Source organism: Microcaecilia unicolor, chromosome 1 (genome assembly GCF_901765095.1).
Source record: "Microcaecilia unicolor chromosome 1, aMicUni1.1, whole genome shotgun sequence".
NCBI lineage: Eukaryota > Metazoa > Chordata > Amphibia > Gymnophiona > Siphonopidae > Microcaecilia > Microcaecilia unicolor.
This window is the reverse complement of record NC_044031.1, coordinates 599,811,378-599,826,465: the sequence shown is the minus strand read 5'-3', so window position 1 is coordinate 599,826,465 and position 15,088 is coordinate 599,811,378. Positions and strand designations below refer to the sequence as shown.

At 48.8% G+C, this 15,088-nt stretch overlaps 1 protein-coding gene across 1 annotated transcript in view; it reads left to right on the top strand.

The window, feature by feature from the left end:
- FAM135B (family with sequence similarity 135 member B) overlaps positions 1-15,088 on the top strand; it is a 283,306-nt gene that overhangs the window by 29,801 nt on the left and 238,417 nt on the right. Inside the window, exon 4 of the mRNA XM_030219522.1 lies at positions 577-707. Coding sequence (XP_030075382.1) covers positions 577-707 — 131 coding nt within the window. The remainder of the gene's footprint in view (positions 1-576; positions 708-15,088) is intronic.

The following is a 15,088-nucleotide window of genomic DNA, read 5'->3' as shown; positions in this document are numbered from 1 at the left end:
GCTAGAGACACCCATAGGAATATAATGGGTGTCTCGATCAGCACGCACTAAAATGTTTGCGCCTACAATGCAACTTAGTAAACAGGGCCCCAATTTTATTGCAATGGAAAGCAAGAAATTTTATAGCCAAGATTGTTTTTGAAAGATAATCCAAGACACCTAAAGATTTCCAAATTATAATCTTAAATAGGTTTTTGAAAATTTATTTAGGCTATTTTAGATGCATCTCTGCAAGTAAATGCTGCTGTTTAATATGCAGATTGCGCACAGTACATGTATAAATCCGATTTCAGAAAGCTGCTGTTTATACCTGGAGATCCACACCACATAGATATTTTAAGGTCCTTAAAATTTAGTGCTTTTGGCGTTCAAAAATATTTGCATTTACTTTTTTTGGACATTTTTACCTTTTGAAAGTTGCTATTGTCTAAAATATGCAAGAAAATTGATATGGAGAATTTTGCTATTTCCTTGCCCTTAACGTAGATACAATACTTTAGGTAAGAAAACATTAAAAAGAACTGGGCTATGAAACTTGTGATGATAAAAGAAAATTGCAATTTTTTTGTTCTACAGATGATTCTAGTCCCCGTATATTTGACAATTATGTGCACAGCAGAATATTTCCCATCTTCTACAGGAATGAAGATATTTCTATTAATGAAACGGTGAACTTCAGAGTCCATATGCTTTTGGATGGTGAGAAGGTATGTTTTATCAGTGGCAAAGGAACATGTAGATACATTTACATTTGATACATATTTTCAGTAGTTTAAGCATATTGTGATTTCTGAGCCTTATTTGTAACTAGTAAAAAAAAGGGCCCGTTTCGGAAACAAATGAAACGGGCGCTAGCCAGGTGCTTACCGAGGGGGGCACCGGGATCTCCCAGAAGTACTGTTTCCATATCATCATGCTGATCAATCCATAGACTGGTGGGTTGTGTCCATCTACCAGCAGGTGGAGATAGAGAGCAATCCTTTTGCCTCCCTATATGTGGTCATGTGCTGCCGGAAACTCCTCAGTATGTTCTCTATCTCAGCAGGTGGTGGTCACACACAGCAGCAGCTCTGGCTAGGTCTCCAAGCCTAATCTTTAGGTTTTGTTGAGTACCTGGGGTTGAGGGCTCTTCTTGAGCAAGTGCAAACCTGGTGGCACCAGGTCCCTCCTTTTCTCCCCCCTCCCGCTGGCTCTGTTTAAAAAAAAAAAATTTTTTTGAACGTCCTTAAGGGCGTTTATTTCGACGTTTATTTAAACGTTTATTGCAGCTACTCACTGGGACACCAGGTCGTTACAGCTCGGAGCGAGAAGCAGGTAATATTTACCTTTTTATAGCAGGCAGGGGGTTCCCCGATCGATCTCCACGTGGCCTATGGCGTCGGAGGGCGAGGGCGCGAAGAATCGCTCCCCGGACCGCGTGTGCGCTTCTAGCGGGGATGCGGGGGTCTTAAAGTCTGACTCGCCCTTGTTGGGTGTCAGTTCGGAGGCCGGTCAGTGTCCCGGGTCTTCCTCCGCTGCGGCGGTTTTTCCCGCCATAAACGCCCATCCCCCGCTGCTCGCCTCCGCCATCTTGGCCGGCCACGCTGCTCGGACGGCTTCTTCTTGGGCCGCCCTTGAGCTGGGAGACGTTAATGCCATGGCCGCCCTTGATTTGGGCGACGGCAAAAAAGCGGCTAAAGTTAAATGCCGTTCTTCCCGCGCGGCTCCTTCGTGGAGTGTCGCGCCGGACGCCATCTTGGATGCGCAGCATGTTTCTTCCCCGCTCTTGCGAGCGCCGGTTGAGGGTGCGTCTAGGACTGTGGCCCAGGCTGCTGAAGTGCACAGTCTGGGGGGTTTCTCCCCCCAGTTTATTTTGCTGCTGCATCAGGCCTTCCTTATGCAAAACGCTGCCCCTTCTCCCTTGTCCGATAAAGGGGTTGAGGCCCCCGGAAGTAAACGCCCTCGGGTGGATTCCCAGGCCTTAGAGGACTCTGTTTCCTCTGATGTAGATGAGGGCAGCGTATCTGAGTTCTCCCAACGGTCCTTTGGGGATTCCTTGGAGGAGACGGATTCCCGCTCGGATGGAGCGGATGACCCCTCTGCAGCGCGGATCTTTCGCTCAGAGGATTTGCCCAACCTGTTAGTGCAGGCCATGAGCATTTTGAAGATTTCCTCTCCGGAGGACGTCTCTCCCTCAGCCCCTGTTGGCTCTGCCATTATGCTGGGGACGAAGCGCCCGCCTAGAACCTTCCACGTGCATGATGCCATGCTCACCTTAATTTCGGCTCAATGGGATGTCCCGGAAGCGAGCCTCAAAGTGGCTAGGGCTATGTCCCGCCTCTATCCTTTGCCTGAAAGTGAACGGGAGGCCTTTCTTTGGCCTACCGTGGATTCTTTAATCACTGCGGTGACTAAGAAAACGGCGTTGCCGGTGGAAGGTGGCACGGCCCTAAAGGACGCCCAAGACAGAAGATTGGAGGCGGCCTTAAGGTCGTCCTTCGAGGCGGCTGCCTTAAGTTTGCAGGCCTCAGTTTGCGGCTCCTATATGGCCAGGGCGTGCCTGACGATAGTGCAGCGGGCTTCCCCCTCGGATCCTTCCTTGAGGGCTGATTGGCCGGCCCTAGAATCGGGCTTGGCTTATTTGGCAGACTTACTGTATGATGTCTTGAGAGCCTCGGCTAAAGGCATGGCTCAGACAGTCTCTGCGCGGCGGTGGCTTTGGCTGAAACATTGGTCTGCTGACCACGCCTCTAAGTCCCGCCTGGCTAAATTGCCTTTTAAAGGCAAGCTGCTCTTTGGGGTCGAGCTGGACAAAATTGTGACCGATCTCGGCACGTCTAAGGGCAAGAGGTTACCAGAGGTCAGGGCTCGGGCCAGTGCTCGCCCCGGTATCTCCAGAGGACGGTTTCAGGAAGCCCGTCGGTACCGCCCGGGCAAGTCGGGCTCCTCTGCCCCCTCTTCCTTCAAGAGGAACTTCTCCCCCAAGCAGCATTCCTTTCGCAGAGACCGCCGTCCCGGAGGTGCGCCCTCCGGTCCTCCCCCAGGGTCTCGTACCCAATGACGGGGTCCTGGTCCATGGCCCAGTGCAGATTGGAGGACGCCTGTCCTCGTTTCTGGGCGAGTGGACCAGGGTAACTTCAGACGCTTGGGTGCTGGAAGTCATCATAGATGGCTACAAGCTAGAGTTCTGCCGACCCTTAAGAGACGGGTTTGTACTCTCTCCCTGCAAGTCTCCGGTCAAAGCTGTGGCAGTGCAGCAGACCTTGGACAATCTGATCCGCCTGGGTGCGGTCGTTCTGGTGCCAGAAAATCAGCTTGGCAAGGGACGTTACTCCATTTACTTTGTGGTACCAAAGAAAGGAGGTTCTGTCCGGCCTATCCTCGACCTCAAAGGGGTCAATCGGGCCTTGAAAGTTCGGCACTTTCGCATGGAGACTCTCCACTCTGTTATAGCGGCAGTGAAGGCAGGGGAGTTCCTGGCATCCTTGGACATCAAGGAAGCGTACTTGCATATTCCCATCTGGCCTCCTCATCAACGCTTTCTGCGTTTTGCAGTCCTGGGCCGACACTTCCAGTTCAGAGCCCTCCCGTTCGGGTTGGCTACTGCTCCGCGGACCTTCTCCAAAGTAATGGTGGTCATCGCGGCCTTCCTGCGAAAGGAAGGAGTACAAGTCCATCCTTATCTGGACGACTGGTTGATCCGAGCCCCCTCTTATGCAGAGTGCGGCAAAGCTGTGGACCGGGTGATTGCTCTTTTGAGCTCCCTGGGGTGGATCATCAACTGGGAGAAAAGCCAGCTGCGCCCTACTCAGTCCCTTGAGTATCTGGGAGTTCGATTCGACACCCAAGTGGGCAGAGTGTTCCTGCCGGACAATCGGATTGTCAAACTTCAGGCTCAGGTGGACCAGTTCCTAGTAGCCTCTCCGCTTCGGGCTTGGGACTATGTGCAGCTGTTGGGCTCTATGACGACCACGATGGAAGTAGTGCCCTGGGCCAGGGCTCATATGAGACCACTACAACTCTCTGTGCTGCAGCGCTGGACTCCGGTGTCGGAGGATTATGCTGTGTGCCTTCCCTTGGACCCAGCAGTGCGCAAGGCGCTGAGCTGGTGGCTGAAGACAGACAAGTTGTCTGCAGGGATGCCTCTTGTGACCCCGGAGTGGATTGTCGTCACGACAGACGCCTCTTTGACGGGCTGGGGAGCCCACTGCTTGGGAAGGACAGCGCAGAGGCTCTGGTCTCCTGCAGAGGCAAAGTGGTCTATCAACCGCCTGGAACTCAGAGCCATTCGGTTGGCGCTTTTGGAGTTCCTCCTGGTACTGGCGTTGAAGCCAGTATGGGTCCTGTCGGACAATGCCATGGCTGTGGCCTATGTCAACCGCCAGGGAGGTACCAAGAGCGCCCCTCTAGCCAAGGAAGCCATGAATCTATGCCAGTGGGCGGAAGCGAACCTGGAACAGCTGTCAGCGGCCCACATTGCCGGAGTCATGAATGTCAAGGCGGACTTTCTCAGTTGCCATACCTTGGATCCCGGAGAGTGGCAGTTATCGGCTCAGGCGTTCTTGGACATCACGAAGCGCTGGGGCCAGCCGAGCCTAGATCTGATGGCGTCATCGGCCAATTGCCAAGTGCCACGCTTTTTCAGCAGAGGACGGGACCCTCGATCTCTGGGAGTAGATGCTCTTCTCCAACAGTGGCCGACACAAGAGCTTCTCTATGTGTTCCCGCCCTGGCCCATGTTGGGCAGGGTACTAGACCGGGTGTCAAAGCATCCGGGCCGGATAATCCTGGTGGGTCCGGTCTGGCCCAGACGTCCCTGGAATGCGGACTTGATCAGGCTCTCAGTGGACGACCCTCTGCGGCTGCCAGTGGAGCAGGGCCTGTTGCATCAGGGTCCCATGGTGATGGAGGATCCCTCCCCCTTTGGTCTTACGGCCTGGCTATTGAGCGGCAGCGTCTGAGGAAGAAGGGCTTCTCAGACAAGGTCATCGCCACTATGCTGAGAGCGAGGAAGCGCTCTACTTCTACTGCTTACGCCAGGGTTTGGCGTACCTTTGCAGCGTGGTGTGAAGCAGGCTCACTTTCTCCCTTCACTGCTCCAATTTCTTCTGTGCTGGCGTTCCTGCAAGAAGGTCTGGAGAAAGGCCTGTCGCTCAGTTCCCTTAAAGTCCAGGTAGCGGCTCTGGCTTGCTTCAGGGGCCGCCTGAAGGGTGCTTCCCTGGCTTCGCAGCCAGATGTGGTACGTTTTCTCAAGGGAGTTAATCACCTGCGCCCTCCTCTGCACTCAGTGGTGCCTGCGTGGAATCTCAACCTGGTGCTAAGAGCCTTGCAGAAGCCGCCTTTTGAACCCTTGTCGAGGGCATCTCTGAAAGACCTGACGTTGAAAGCAGTCTTTTTGGTGGCTATCACTTCAGCCAGAAGAGTTTCCGAGCTCCAGGCACTCTCATGTCGAGAGCCTTTTCTGCAGTTCACTGAGGCAGGAGTGACTATTCGCACAGTGCCTTCCTTCCTGCCCAAGACTGTTTCTCGCTTCCATGTGAATCAGCAGCTCTGTCTCCCTTCCTTTCGTAGGGAGGACTACCCAGAGGAATACTCTGCTCTTAAATATCTGGATGTGAGACGAGTCATCATCAGATACTTGGAAGTGACCAATGATTTCCGGAAATCGGATCATCTGTTTGTCCTGTTTGCAGGTCCTCGTAAGGGTCTGCAGGCTGCTAAGCCTACAGTGGCAAGATGGGTTAAGGAAGCCATTGCAGCGGCTTATGTGGCCGCGGGGAAGGTGCCGCCTATCCAGCTGAAGGCTCACTCCACTAGAGCTCAGGCGGCCTCGATGGCAGAGGCCGGGTCCGTCTCCTTGGAAGAGATATGCAAGGCGGCAACTTGGGCATCGGCCCATACCTTCTCCAGGCATTACCGCTTGACTGTGGCTGCTCGGGCGGAGGCCCGGTTTGGAGCTTCAGTGTTGCGGTCAGGGATTTCAATGTCCCGCCCTGGGTGAGTACTGCTTCGGTACATCCCAGCAGTCTATGGATTGATCAGCATGATGATATGGAAGGTAAAATTATGTATCATACCTGATAATTTTCTTTCCATTAATCATAGCTGATCAATCCATAGCCCCTCCCAGATATCTGTACTGTTTATATTCTGGTTGCATTTCAGGTTCAAGTTTAGTCTTCAGTTTCTGTTCAGGAGGACTTCGTGTTCAAGTTTTTTCAATTGGATTCTTCAAGAGTTGAGACAAATTTGTGTTACAGTGAGCTGCTGCATTCCTCTCCCCTCCGTTTTACGGGGCTGGATTGAGACCTAAATTCTGCCGGCGCTCTCTCCCGCTTCGTGCGGCTGTAGGGCAGCTTTGTACCCCTCCCGCTTCGGCGGTGTTAGGGTCAGTCATCTCCTCCCGCGGTTGCGGTTGCAGGATAAGCCAGATCCCCCCGCATCGGCGGGTGTGGTGTTCCTCCCCCGCTCCGCGGGGATGAGCTGGACGGATTCCCCTCCCCCACTTGTGTGGGGATGAGCTGGGTTAATTCCCCTCCCCCGTTTCGGCGGTGGTGAGCTGGGCAGAGTGTCCCTTTGTGGGTGTAATTCTCTAAGTGCTGAGTCCTGCGGATGGAGCTTGGATATCGACATACTGAGGAGTTTCCGGCAGCACATGACCACATATAGGGAGGCAAAAGGATTGCTCTCTATCTCCACCTGCTGGTAGATGGACACAACCCACCAGTCTATGGATTGATCAGCTATGATTAATGGAAAGAAAATTATCAGGTATGATACATAATTTTACCTTTGGGCCCGCCCTCGACGTCATAGCGTTTTGACGCGAGGGCGGAGCTACACTTTCCTCTCGGTGTTTTATTTTTGTTTTGGGCTCGCCGCTACTCCGCCGTGTCACCCGAAATTCGTAGGGGGGCTCCAGGATCTCCCTCGAAGTCCTGTTGGTTTTTGTTTTTTGTTCTGTCCTCGCCGCTACGCCGCCGTGTCACCGGAAATACCAAGGGGGACTCCGGGATCTCCCTCCAAGTCCTGTATCAGCGCCGCTCTGTCTACTGCCCCGCCCTTCATGTCATCGCGTTGTGACGCGTGGGCGGGGCATACAGACATGGGGAGTTGGATGGGCTTTAGCAGCACGAATCCACGATCCCTTTCCTGCGGAGGCGCATGTGTGTTGTCGGCTGCGGGGCATTCCTGGTTTAATTGGCACTTGTGTTCTGTGGCGCGGGGTGTCGTGATGTAGCGTCGACGTCATGACGAAATCTGAGGCTCAGCTCAGATTTTCTTAGTTTTAGCAGGCTGCTTAAAACTTTCTTATTTAACAAATTTGTAGTGGGAATTTTTAATTAAGCTGGTCATTTTAAGTGTTATGGCAAATTGCACTGTATTTAGAACATTGTGTTCATTTTTTGTAACTCGCAGTGAAACATATTGGCATTTGCGGGCTACAAGTCTTGTATGATAATAATAATAATAATAAATCAAATGGCTCAATTGTGAAAAAGGTAGACTCACAGTAAATGAAAAATAAAAGAATCCCTGCCAGCGCTCAGATCTAAGCGAGCCTAAAAATCTGGCAAAAATAAAGAAAACATAAACTTGCCATGAACTTAAGAAAATAAAAGGAGAGAGCAAGGAAAGGAAAAAGCAAGAAAAATGAAAGAAGTACCACAAGGGAAGGCACACAAGAAAAATAAAATAAAAAAAAAATGCTTGATGCAGTGAAAAGAGTTCAGGAACTTTTCTGCTTTGTGGAAAACGAAAGATTGATGGTCCCTCATACTGGACGGGAAAGCACACATGTATGCATGGTGGGACTGCCAACAGCTTCACAGAGGCACAGAAGACCCTCAGTCGCTTCAAAAGGTGCGCCCAGTGTAGTCAGGTGATTTTGATGATGGACCCGCACAGCTGGTGCATCAGGTGCTTTGGACCTGACCACGAGGCTGTCTCTTGTTCTCTCTGTTTGCAAATGGAGCTGAGGACACAAAGGGTGTGACAGGCTCAACAGAGAAGCTTTTTTTGCTCCTCGAAGGCTGATATATCGGCACCTGAATCATCAACCTCACTAGCTGCCAAGACGTCAGCATCCTCTGGGGGTGCACTGGCATTGAGGAGATTTGCACCTCCCTCGACATCAGGCGCTGAGAGTAGGACCCAGGATCAGTCTGCATAGGACACGTGGGTTCAACGACATCCTCATTGGCACTGAAGGACTGAGATGCACAGTGGGGGAAGCCCAAGAAGCATAAACATTGGTCCTCCTTGACGCATGGTGCTGGGAGCACTGGGGAGTCGGCATCGTTGATACCAGAGAAGCGCTGGCACCGGGAGGAGCATTCTCCCTCCTTGGAAGAGGAGGTGCTGGAGTGCAAGTCTCCCAGCAGTCGGAGGTCCCTGCTTACCAGCCCAACATTGATGCCTTCTCAGGCTGTCTCTCTTCCGGTTGCCCTACCTTTGCTGATGCTTTCCTTTGATGAGCGGTTCCGAGCCATGCTGAGAGAGGAGCTGGTGCAGATCCTGCATTACAGACTGCTCAGGTATCGAGGGTGCTTGCGCCAACTTCAGATCCAGCCCAGATTCTTCCTCAGGCTCCTTCCAAAGAGATCCTCGATGCTGGCACCTTGAAGGGTGTCGACCTCGACGCATACAGCATCTCTCTCTTGACGCTGGGGACAAAGCTTCACCAGAGTCAGAGAGTTGGGCTGTACGTCAGTGCTCTTTAAGGTATGGACATAGATCCACTGAGTTCAGCTAGGCACAGACTAATTCAGTACAACCTGAGTACAGTGAAGAGTCTTATTGGGATAACTCATGGAATTCAGAGGAGGAACCACATAACTTCTCAGAGGAGGAGTCTTAAGTGATACCATATGATCCTTCACCACCTCGAGAGATGAAAATCATCTCCACCTGAGGATCTCTCTTTCACCAGTTTCTTCAGGGAGATGTCTTCTGCCATCCCATTTAAATTGGAAACAGAGGAAGAGTCCAGGGCGGAGATGTTGACTGTTCTGGACTACGAGTCTCCTCCTAAGGAAGGGGTCACTGCACCATTGCATCCTATCCTTAAGGATGCACTGATGAAGAATTGGGAATCTACCCTTTCGGTGCAGGTTGCACCTAAGAAGGTGGATACACAGTAACATATCCAAAAGGCTCCCAGATTCGAGAGGGCTCAACTGCCACACCATTCTCTGGTGGTCTAATCCGCTCTCAAATGAGCTAGGAGCTCCAGGACTTATGCCTCGCCACCCCAAGATATAGAGGCCAGGATACTAGACTCGTTTGAGTGGAAGATGTTTCAGGCCTTGATGCTCATTGCCTGCATTCATTCCTGCCAGCTCTATATGATCCTTTACTTTCAGTCTTTGGTCTGCAGTACACGCAGTCTCACGGATACTCTCCCATAGGAGAAGGCCGTAGAGTTTCGCTAGTTGACCAGCAAGCAGCTGGAATGTAGAAAATACCTGGTCTGGGGGTGCATATGACTCCTTTGATATTGTGTCCAGACTCTGTCATGGGTATGGGGATGCACAGACTCTCATGGCTGTGTGTCTCTGACCTAGAACCAACGGTTCAGGAGAGGTTGATGGACGTTCCTTACTTTGGTGACAACTTATTTAGAGAGAAGGTGGAGGGGGTTGCCGACCTCATAAAGAAAAATACGGACACCGTTCAAACTCTGTCTCGGCACCCTTCAGCTGCATCCTTTTCCTCGCGGAAATTTTTGAGTGGGCCTAGATGACAAACGTACTACTCTCAAAGATATGGGTTCCCGTTGCCTTCCTGCTCTGCTCAGCAGCTCTAGGCGCAGCGTTCTTGGCCTCGCCAACCCTCTCCTCAGAAGCCCCAGCTGTTGCCTCAGTTGAAACTAGGGACAAGCTTTTGACTGGCTTCAAGAGTGCATAGCTGCACTCAAAGCCTACCGGTAGCGGGGGGACTCTAAATGTTTTCTATCATAGATGACTCCTTGTAACCTCTGACCAGTGGGTTCTTCAAATACTGTCAGAGACCACCAATTTGCCCACTGAGTGTTGTCACTCAGCTCTCAGCACAAGCAGGTACTTGTAGAGGAAATCTCAGCCCTTCTGCGGACCAAGCTGGTTGAACCTGTGCCACCAGGGGACGAAGGGAAGGGATTCTTGTGCCCAGGATTTTGTCCTATCCTAGACCCAAGGGCCTTGAACAAATTCCTGGTCAAAGAAAATTTCTGCACCCTTCTCCCAGTGATTCAGAAAAATGATTGGCTATGCTGTCTGGACTTAAAAGGATGCCTATACCCTCATTTCAGTGCTTCCCAGTCACAGGAAATATCTCAGATTTTGAATAGGGAAGCACCATTATCAGTATCACGTACTGCCATTTGGCCTTGCGTCAGCTATCAGGGTATTCACCAAATGTCTAGTGGTAGTTGTGGCATATCAGTGCAGGCTGGGAGTGTATGTATTTCCTTATCAGAACGATTGGCTGGCCAAGAGCATATCACCAGGGGGGGGGGGGGGGGGGGGGGGGTGTCAGAGTCAGTGTGCCTAACTGTTGGGGTGTTGGAGTTACTAGGGTTTGTCATAAATCACAGTAATCAACAAAAAAAGATCTGATCATGAATTAGTAAATGCAACTATTATATGCAGATGTAATATTTATAGGAGGAAAAAGACCTCAGCAATCTGATCATAATGAAAATCAATGCAAAACAAGGTTAAGGTGCTATCATCAGTCTAAAAAACCTCCATATATTTGCAAAAAATAATGTTGCTTTAAAAAGTGCTCAAGTTTTAATTTTTTCTTTTTATTATTATTCTTCGTGTTGTGAAAAAAAATCAGAATTCCGACTCGGTGCAGTCATTTGAAACATCAACTTATTAATAGAAAAAATGTCCAAAAAGGCACTTAACTTACAATGATCAACAGGACCTGTTTCAGGGGTCCTTTTATTAAGGTGCGCCGAAAAGTGGCCTGCGCTGGTGTAGACGCGTTTATCGGGCGCTTGCAGGTCCATTTTTCAGTGCACCTGCAATAAAGGCCTTTTTTTTGGCTACAAATGGATGTATGGCAAAATGAAAATTGACATACGTCCATTTTGAGCTTGAGACCCTACCGCCACACTTTGACTTACCGGTAAGGTTTCACATGTTAACCAGGTGGTAATCGTCTGCCTGGTTAGCGCCACGCGCCAGTGTAGTGAGCATGAATAAAAAATAAAATTACCGTCTGGGCTGTTTGGTAGCCGGGCGGTAGTTCTGAATTGGTGTGTGTTGGGCGAGCGTAGACACCTACGTGGCTAATGTGGCTTCTTCAGTAGTCCATTTTGCCTTTGGAATAATTTGATTGCATCACATACCAGCCAGCTTCTCATCAGCTAAAAATAAAAATCACTTTATCATGCGTATCAATAGTACTTAGCTAAAACACATTAATTTCTTATTCTTAGTAGCACTTAATACACAAGATAACTGCTCCCAGCTTTGGGCATGCTGACAGCAAATATGGTGCTGGTCTACATATGAAACGATATCGCATGTGCTGTGTTAAGTGACACTAACAATACAACCCCCCCCCCCCCCCCCCCAAATGAATACATTTTCAACTACAAAGAAGGTTTCCAGTCTTTCTGATTATTCATTCCATATGGTTCTGTAGTAAGTCTATAAATCCACTTTGATACTCTTCGTTTTAATCTTTGCACCCGATCGCCTCCATCTCTTCCAGAAGGGCTCTGCAGCTTCCCGTGGAAATGGTTGAACCTCTGCCTCATGTGTTGCAGGAGATGAGTTCTGTGAATGAAGGCCATGGTTCACCATCTTAGGGAATACTGTCACCCCATAATGGGGGTCTTAATACTCTTGGGATGAGTGATAGGGTCTGGGTTGGAAATTCAGGGGTGGCTGGCCGCTACTGCTTCTGATCATCTTGAGCAATTCACTCCCCCTCCAATTGCCTTAGATAGATGTGAGCTCTCCAGGACTGGGAATGTCTTGTGTGACTGGTTGTACCTGACATAGAGTTACAACAGACAGTCTGGACAATATCAGCAGACATAAGGTAGTTGTGAGGTGACTGACATGGGAGCAGTGCTTTCTTGTACTGAGGACACATGCGCCTTTTGCAAAGCATTTTTTCATTTGTCTCAGTTTGATGCCATTATGCCTGTGGTGTGGAAGAATAGCCTAATGATTAGTGCAGTGGCTTGAAAATCAGGAGAACAACCTTCAAACCCCACTGTAGCTCCTTGTGACCCTGGCCAGATCATGTAACCCAAGTCCAAACGTAAAAGAATTAACTTAAGAGTAGCCATATTAAGTCAGACCAATGATCAATCTAGCCCAGTATCCTGTTTCCAACAGTGGCCATGCCAGGTCACAAGTACTTGGCAAAAACCCAAATTGTGGCAACACTCCATGCTATACAATCTCAGTGCAAGCAGTTGCTTCCCCATGTCTGTCTCAATAGTAGACTATGGACTTTTCCTCCAGGAACTTGTCCAAACCTTTTTTTTTTGTTTAATTCTCTTTATTCAATTTTTTACATATTACATTCATATACTCTATAAATGTCAGAAACCTTACATATATATTATTTACACTCATAAAGATCAAATAAAAAGGAAATTGTAGTCTAATTTTTATCCACAATATTTGGATCCAAGGTCAAGGTAAAATATTTATAAGGCAAATGAATTTGAAAACTATAACATATAGATTTTCTCATAGGAGCAGAAGCTTCACCAACATTGCAATCAGGCTACAGCATTATTTTCTGAGACGACTCCAGGGAGCTCTTTCATTTTTCTCTACTTTCAACAAAATCCTTTAGTTTTTTGGGATCAAAAAACAGATATGTATTTAATTCATGCAATACAGTACATTTGCAGGGAAATTTGATAAAGGAAGGTGGCTCCTAGGGCCAGAACTCTTTGACTTAAAAGCCATTAGTTCTTTCCTTCTAGTCACAGTCTCCCTGGCCAAATCAGGAAAAATATTTATTTTCTCTCCCAAAAAAACATCATTAACATGTTTAAAGAATAAACGTAAAATATTAATTTTGTTCAATTCAAGGGCAAAAGTTACTAATAAAGTGGCCCACTCCTTCTCCACTGAAGTCTCTAATATTTCTGTTAAATTCAAATTTCCTTTTGGTGGGTCTTCTTTGATTTTGTAGGATCCTTTAATATAATAAAGTTTTGTCACAGGTGGATGATTTTCCATTGGCAATTTCAATATTTCTAACATATACTTTTTAAATAGTTCCAAAGGAGAAATGAAGGAAGATTTAGGGAAATTTAAAAGTCTTAAGTTGTTCCTCTTTATCTGATTTTCTAAATTTTCCATCTTCCGAGCTTGTGAGTTCTTTTCTTTTATTATGGAAGTTACCACTTTCTTGACTGTTCTTACTTCAGTTCCTACATTTCCAATTTCTGTTTGTTGTGCCTCTATCTTATTGGACATTGATGAAAAGTCATTTTTTAATTGAGCTGTGTCTCTCTGCAGAGAGAAAGATATTTGCTGTAGAGAAGAATTAATCCCCTGAATAGCGTCCCAGAGTAGGTCTAAAGTGACGGTATCTGGTCTTACCGGGCCGACGTTTTCTCCAGGAGACACTCTCTGCAACAAGTTGGGGTTTGATGGAACCATTTCCCCCAGGTAGGATGTAGATTTCGGAGAGGGTACAGCGATAGGTCCTCCCCTGCTCGTCTGGAGATCTATACCAACTTCGGGCGTCTCCAGGTGCCAAGCCTCTTCCTTCTCGCTTGTGTTTCTGGGTCGCGGCGGGGTCATACCCAAGGGAGGGCTAAGCGACACTCCCTCGATGCTGTAGTTCGCCGATGGAATCGCGTTTCCTGAGGCAATTGTTGATTTCACCGACGCCTGGACTCCAAAACGCCTCGAGGGTAGGCTGGTCAGCGGCAGGGTTCCCACCCGGGCCTGAGGAAGTAAGGGTACCGGATTTCCCTTTTCTTTTCCCCATACCGACTAGGGAGTGCATCGCTAGCCAGCGAAAATCCGACGGGAGTTAGGAGCTCCAACAGCGTGCGTCTGCTCCAGACGCCATCTTGGATCGACTCCCGTCCAAACCGTTTTTAAACCCAGATACGCTAACCGCGGTTGCTACGACCCCCAGCAAAGAGTTCCAGAGCATAACTATTCATTGAGTGAAAAAATATTTCCTATTTGTTTTAAAAAATATTTCCATTTAACTTCCTTGACTGTCCCCTTGTCTTTGTACTTTTGGAATGAGTGAAAAATCGATTTACTTCCACTCATTACTACTACTACTACTATTTAGCATTTCTATAGCGCTACAAGGCATACGCAGCGCTGCACAAACATAGAAGAAAGACAGTCCCTGCTCAAAGAGCTTACAATCTAATAGACAAAAAATAAATAAAGTAAGCAAATCAAATCAATTAATGTGAACGGGAAGGAAGAGAGGAGGGTAGGTGGAGGCGAGTGGTTACAAGTGGTTACGAGTCAAAAGCAATGTTAAAGAGGTGGGCTTTCAGTCTAGATTTAAAGGTGGCCAAGGATGGGGCAAGACGTAGGGGCTCAGGAAGTTTATTCCAGGCGTAGGGTGCAGCGAGACAGAAGGCGCGAAGTCTGGAGTTGGCAGTAGTGGAGAAGGGAACAGATAAGAAGGATTTATCCATGGAGCGGAGTGCACGAGAAGGGGTGTAGGGAAGGACGAGTGTGGAGAGATACTGGGGAGCAGCAGAGTGAGTACATTTATAGGTTAGTAGAAGAAGTTTGAACAGGATGCGAAAACGGATAGGGAGCCAGTGAAGGGTCTTGAGGAGAGGGGTAGTATGAGTAAAGCGACCCTGGCGGAAGATGAGACGGGCAGCAGAGTTTTGAACCGACTGGAGAGGGGAGAGGTGACTAAGTGGGAGGCCAGCAAGAAGCAGATTGCAGTAGTCTAAACGAGAGGTGACAAGGGTGTGGATGAGGGTTTTGGTAGAGTGCTCGGAAAGAAAGGGGCGGATTTTACGGATGTTGTAAAGAAAGAAACGACAGGTCTTGGCAATCTGCTGGATATGAGCAGAGAAGGAGAGAGAAGAGTCAAAGATGACCCCAAGGTTTCGAGCTGAGGAGACAGGGAGAATGAGAGAGCCATC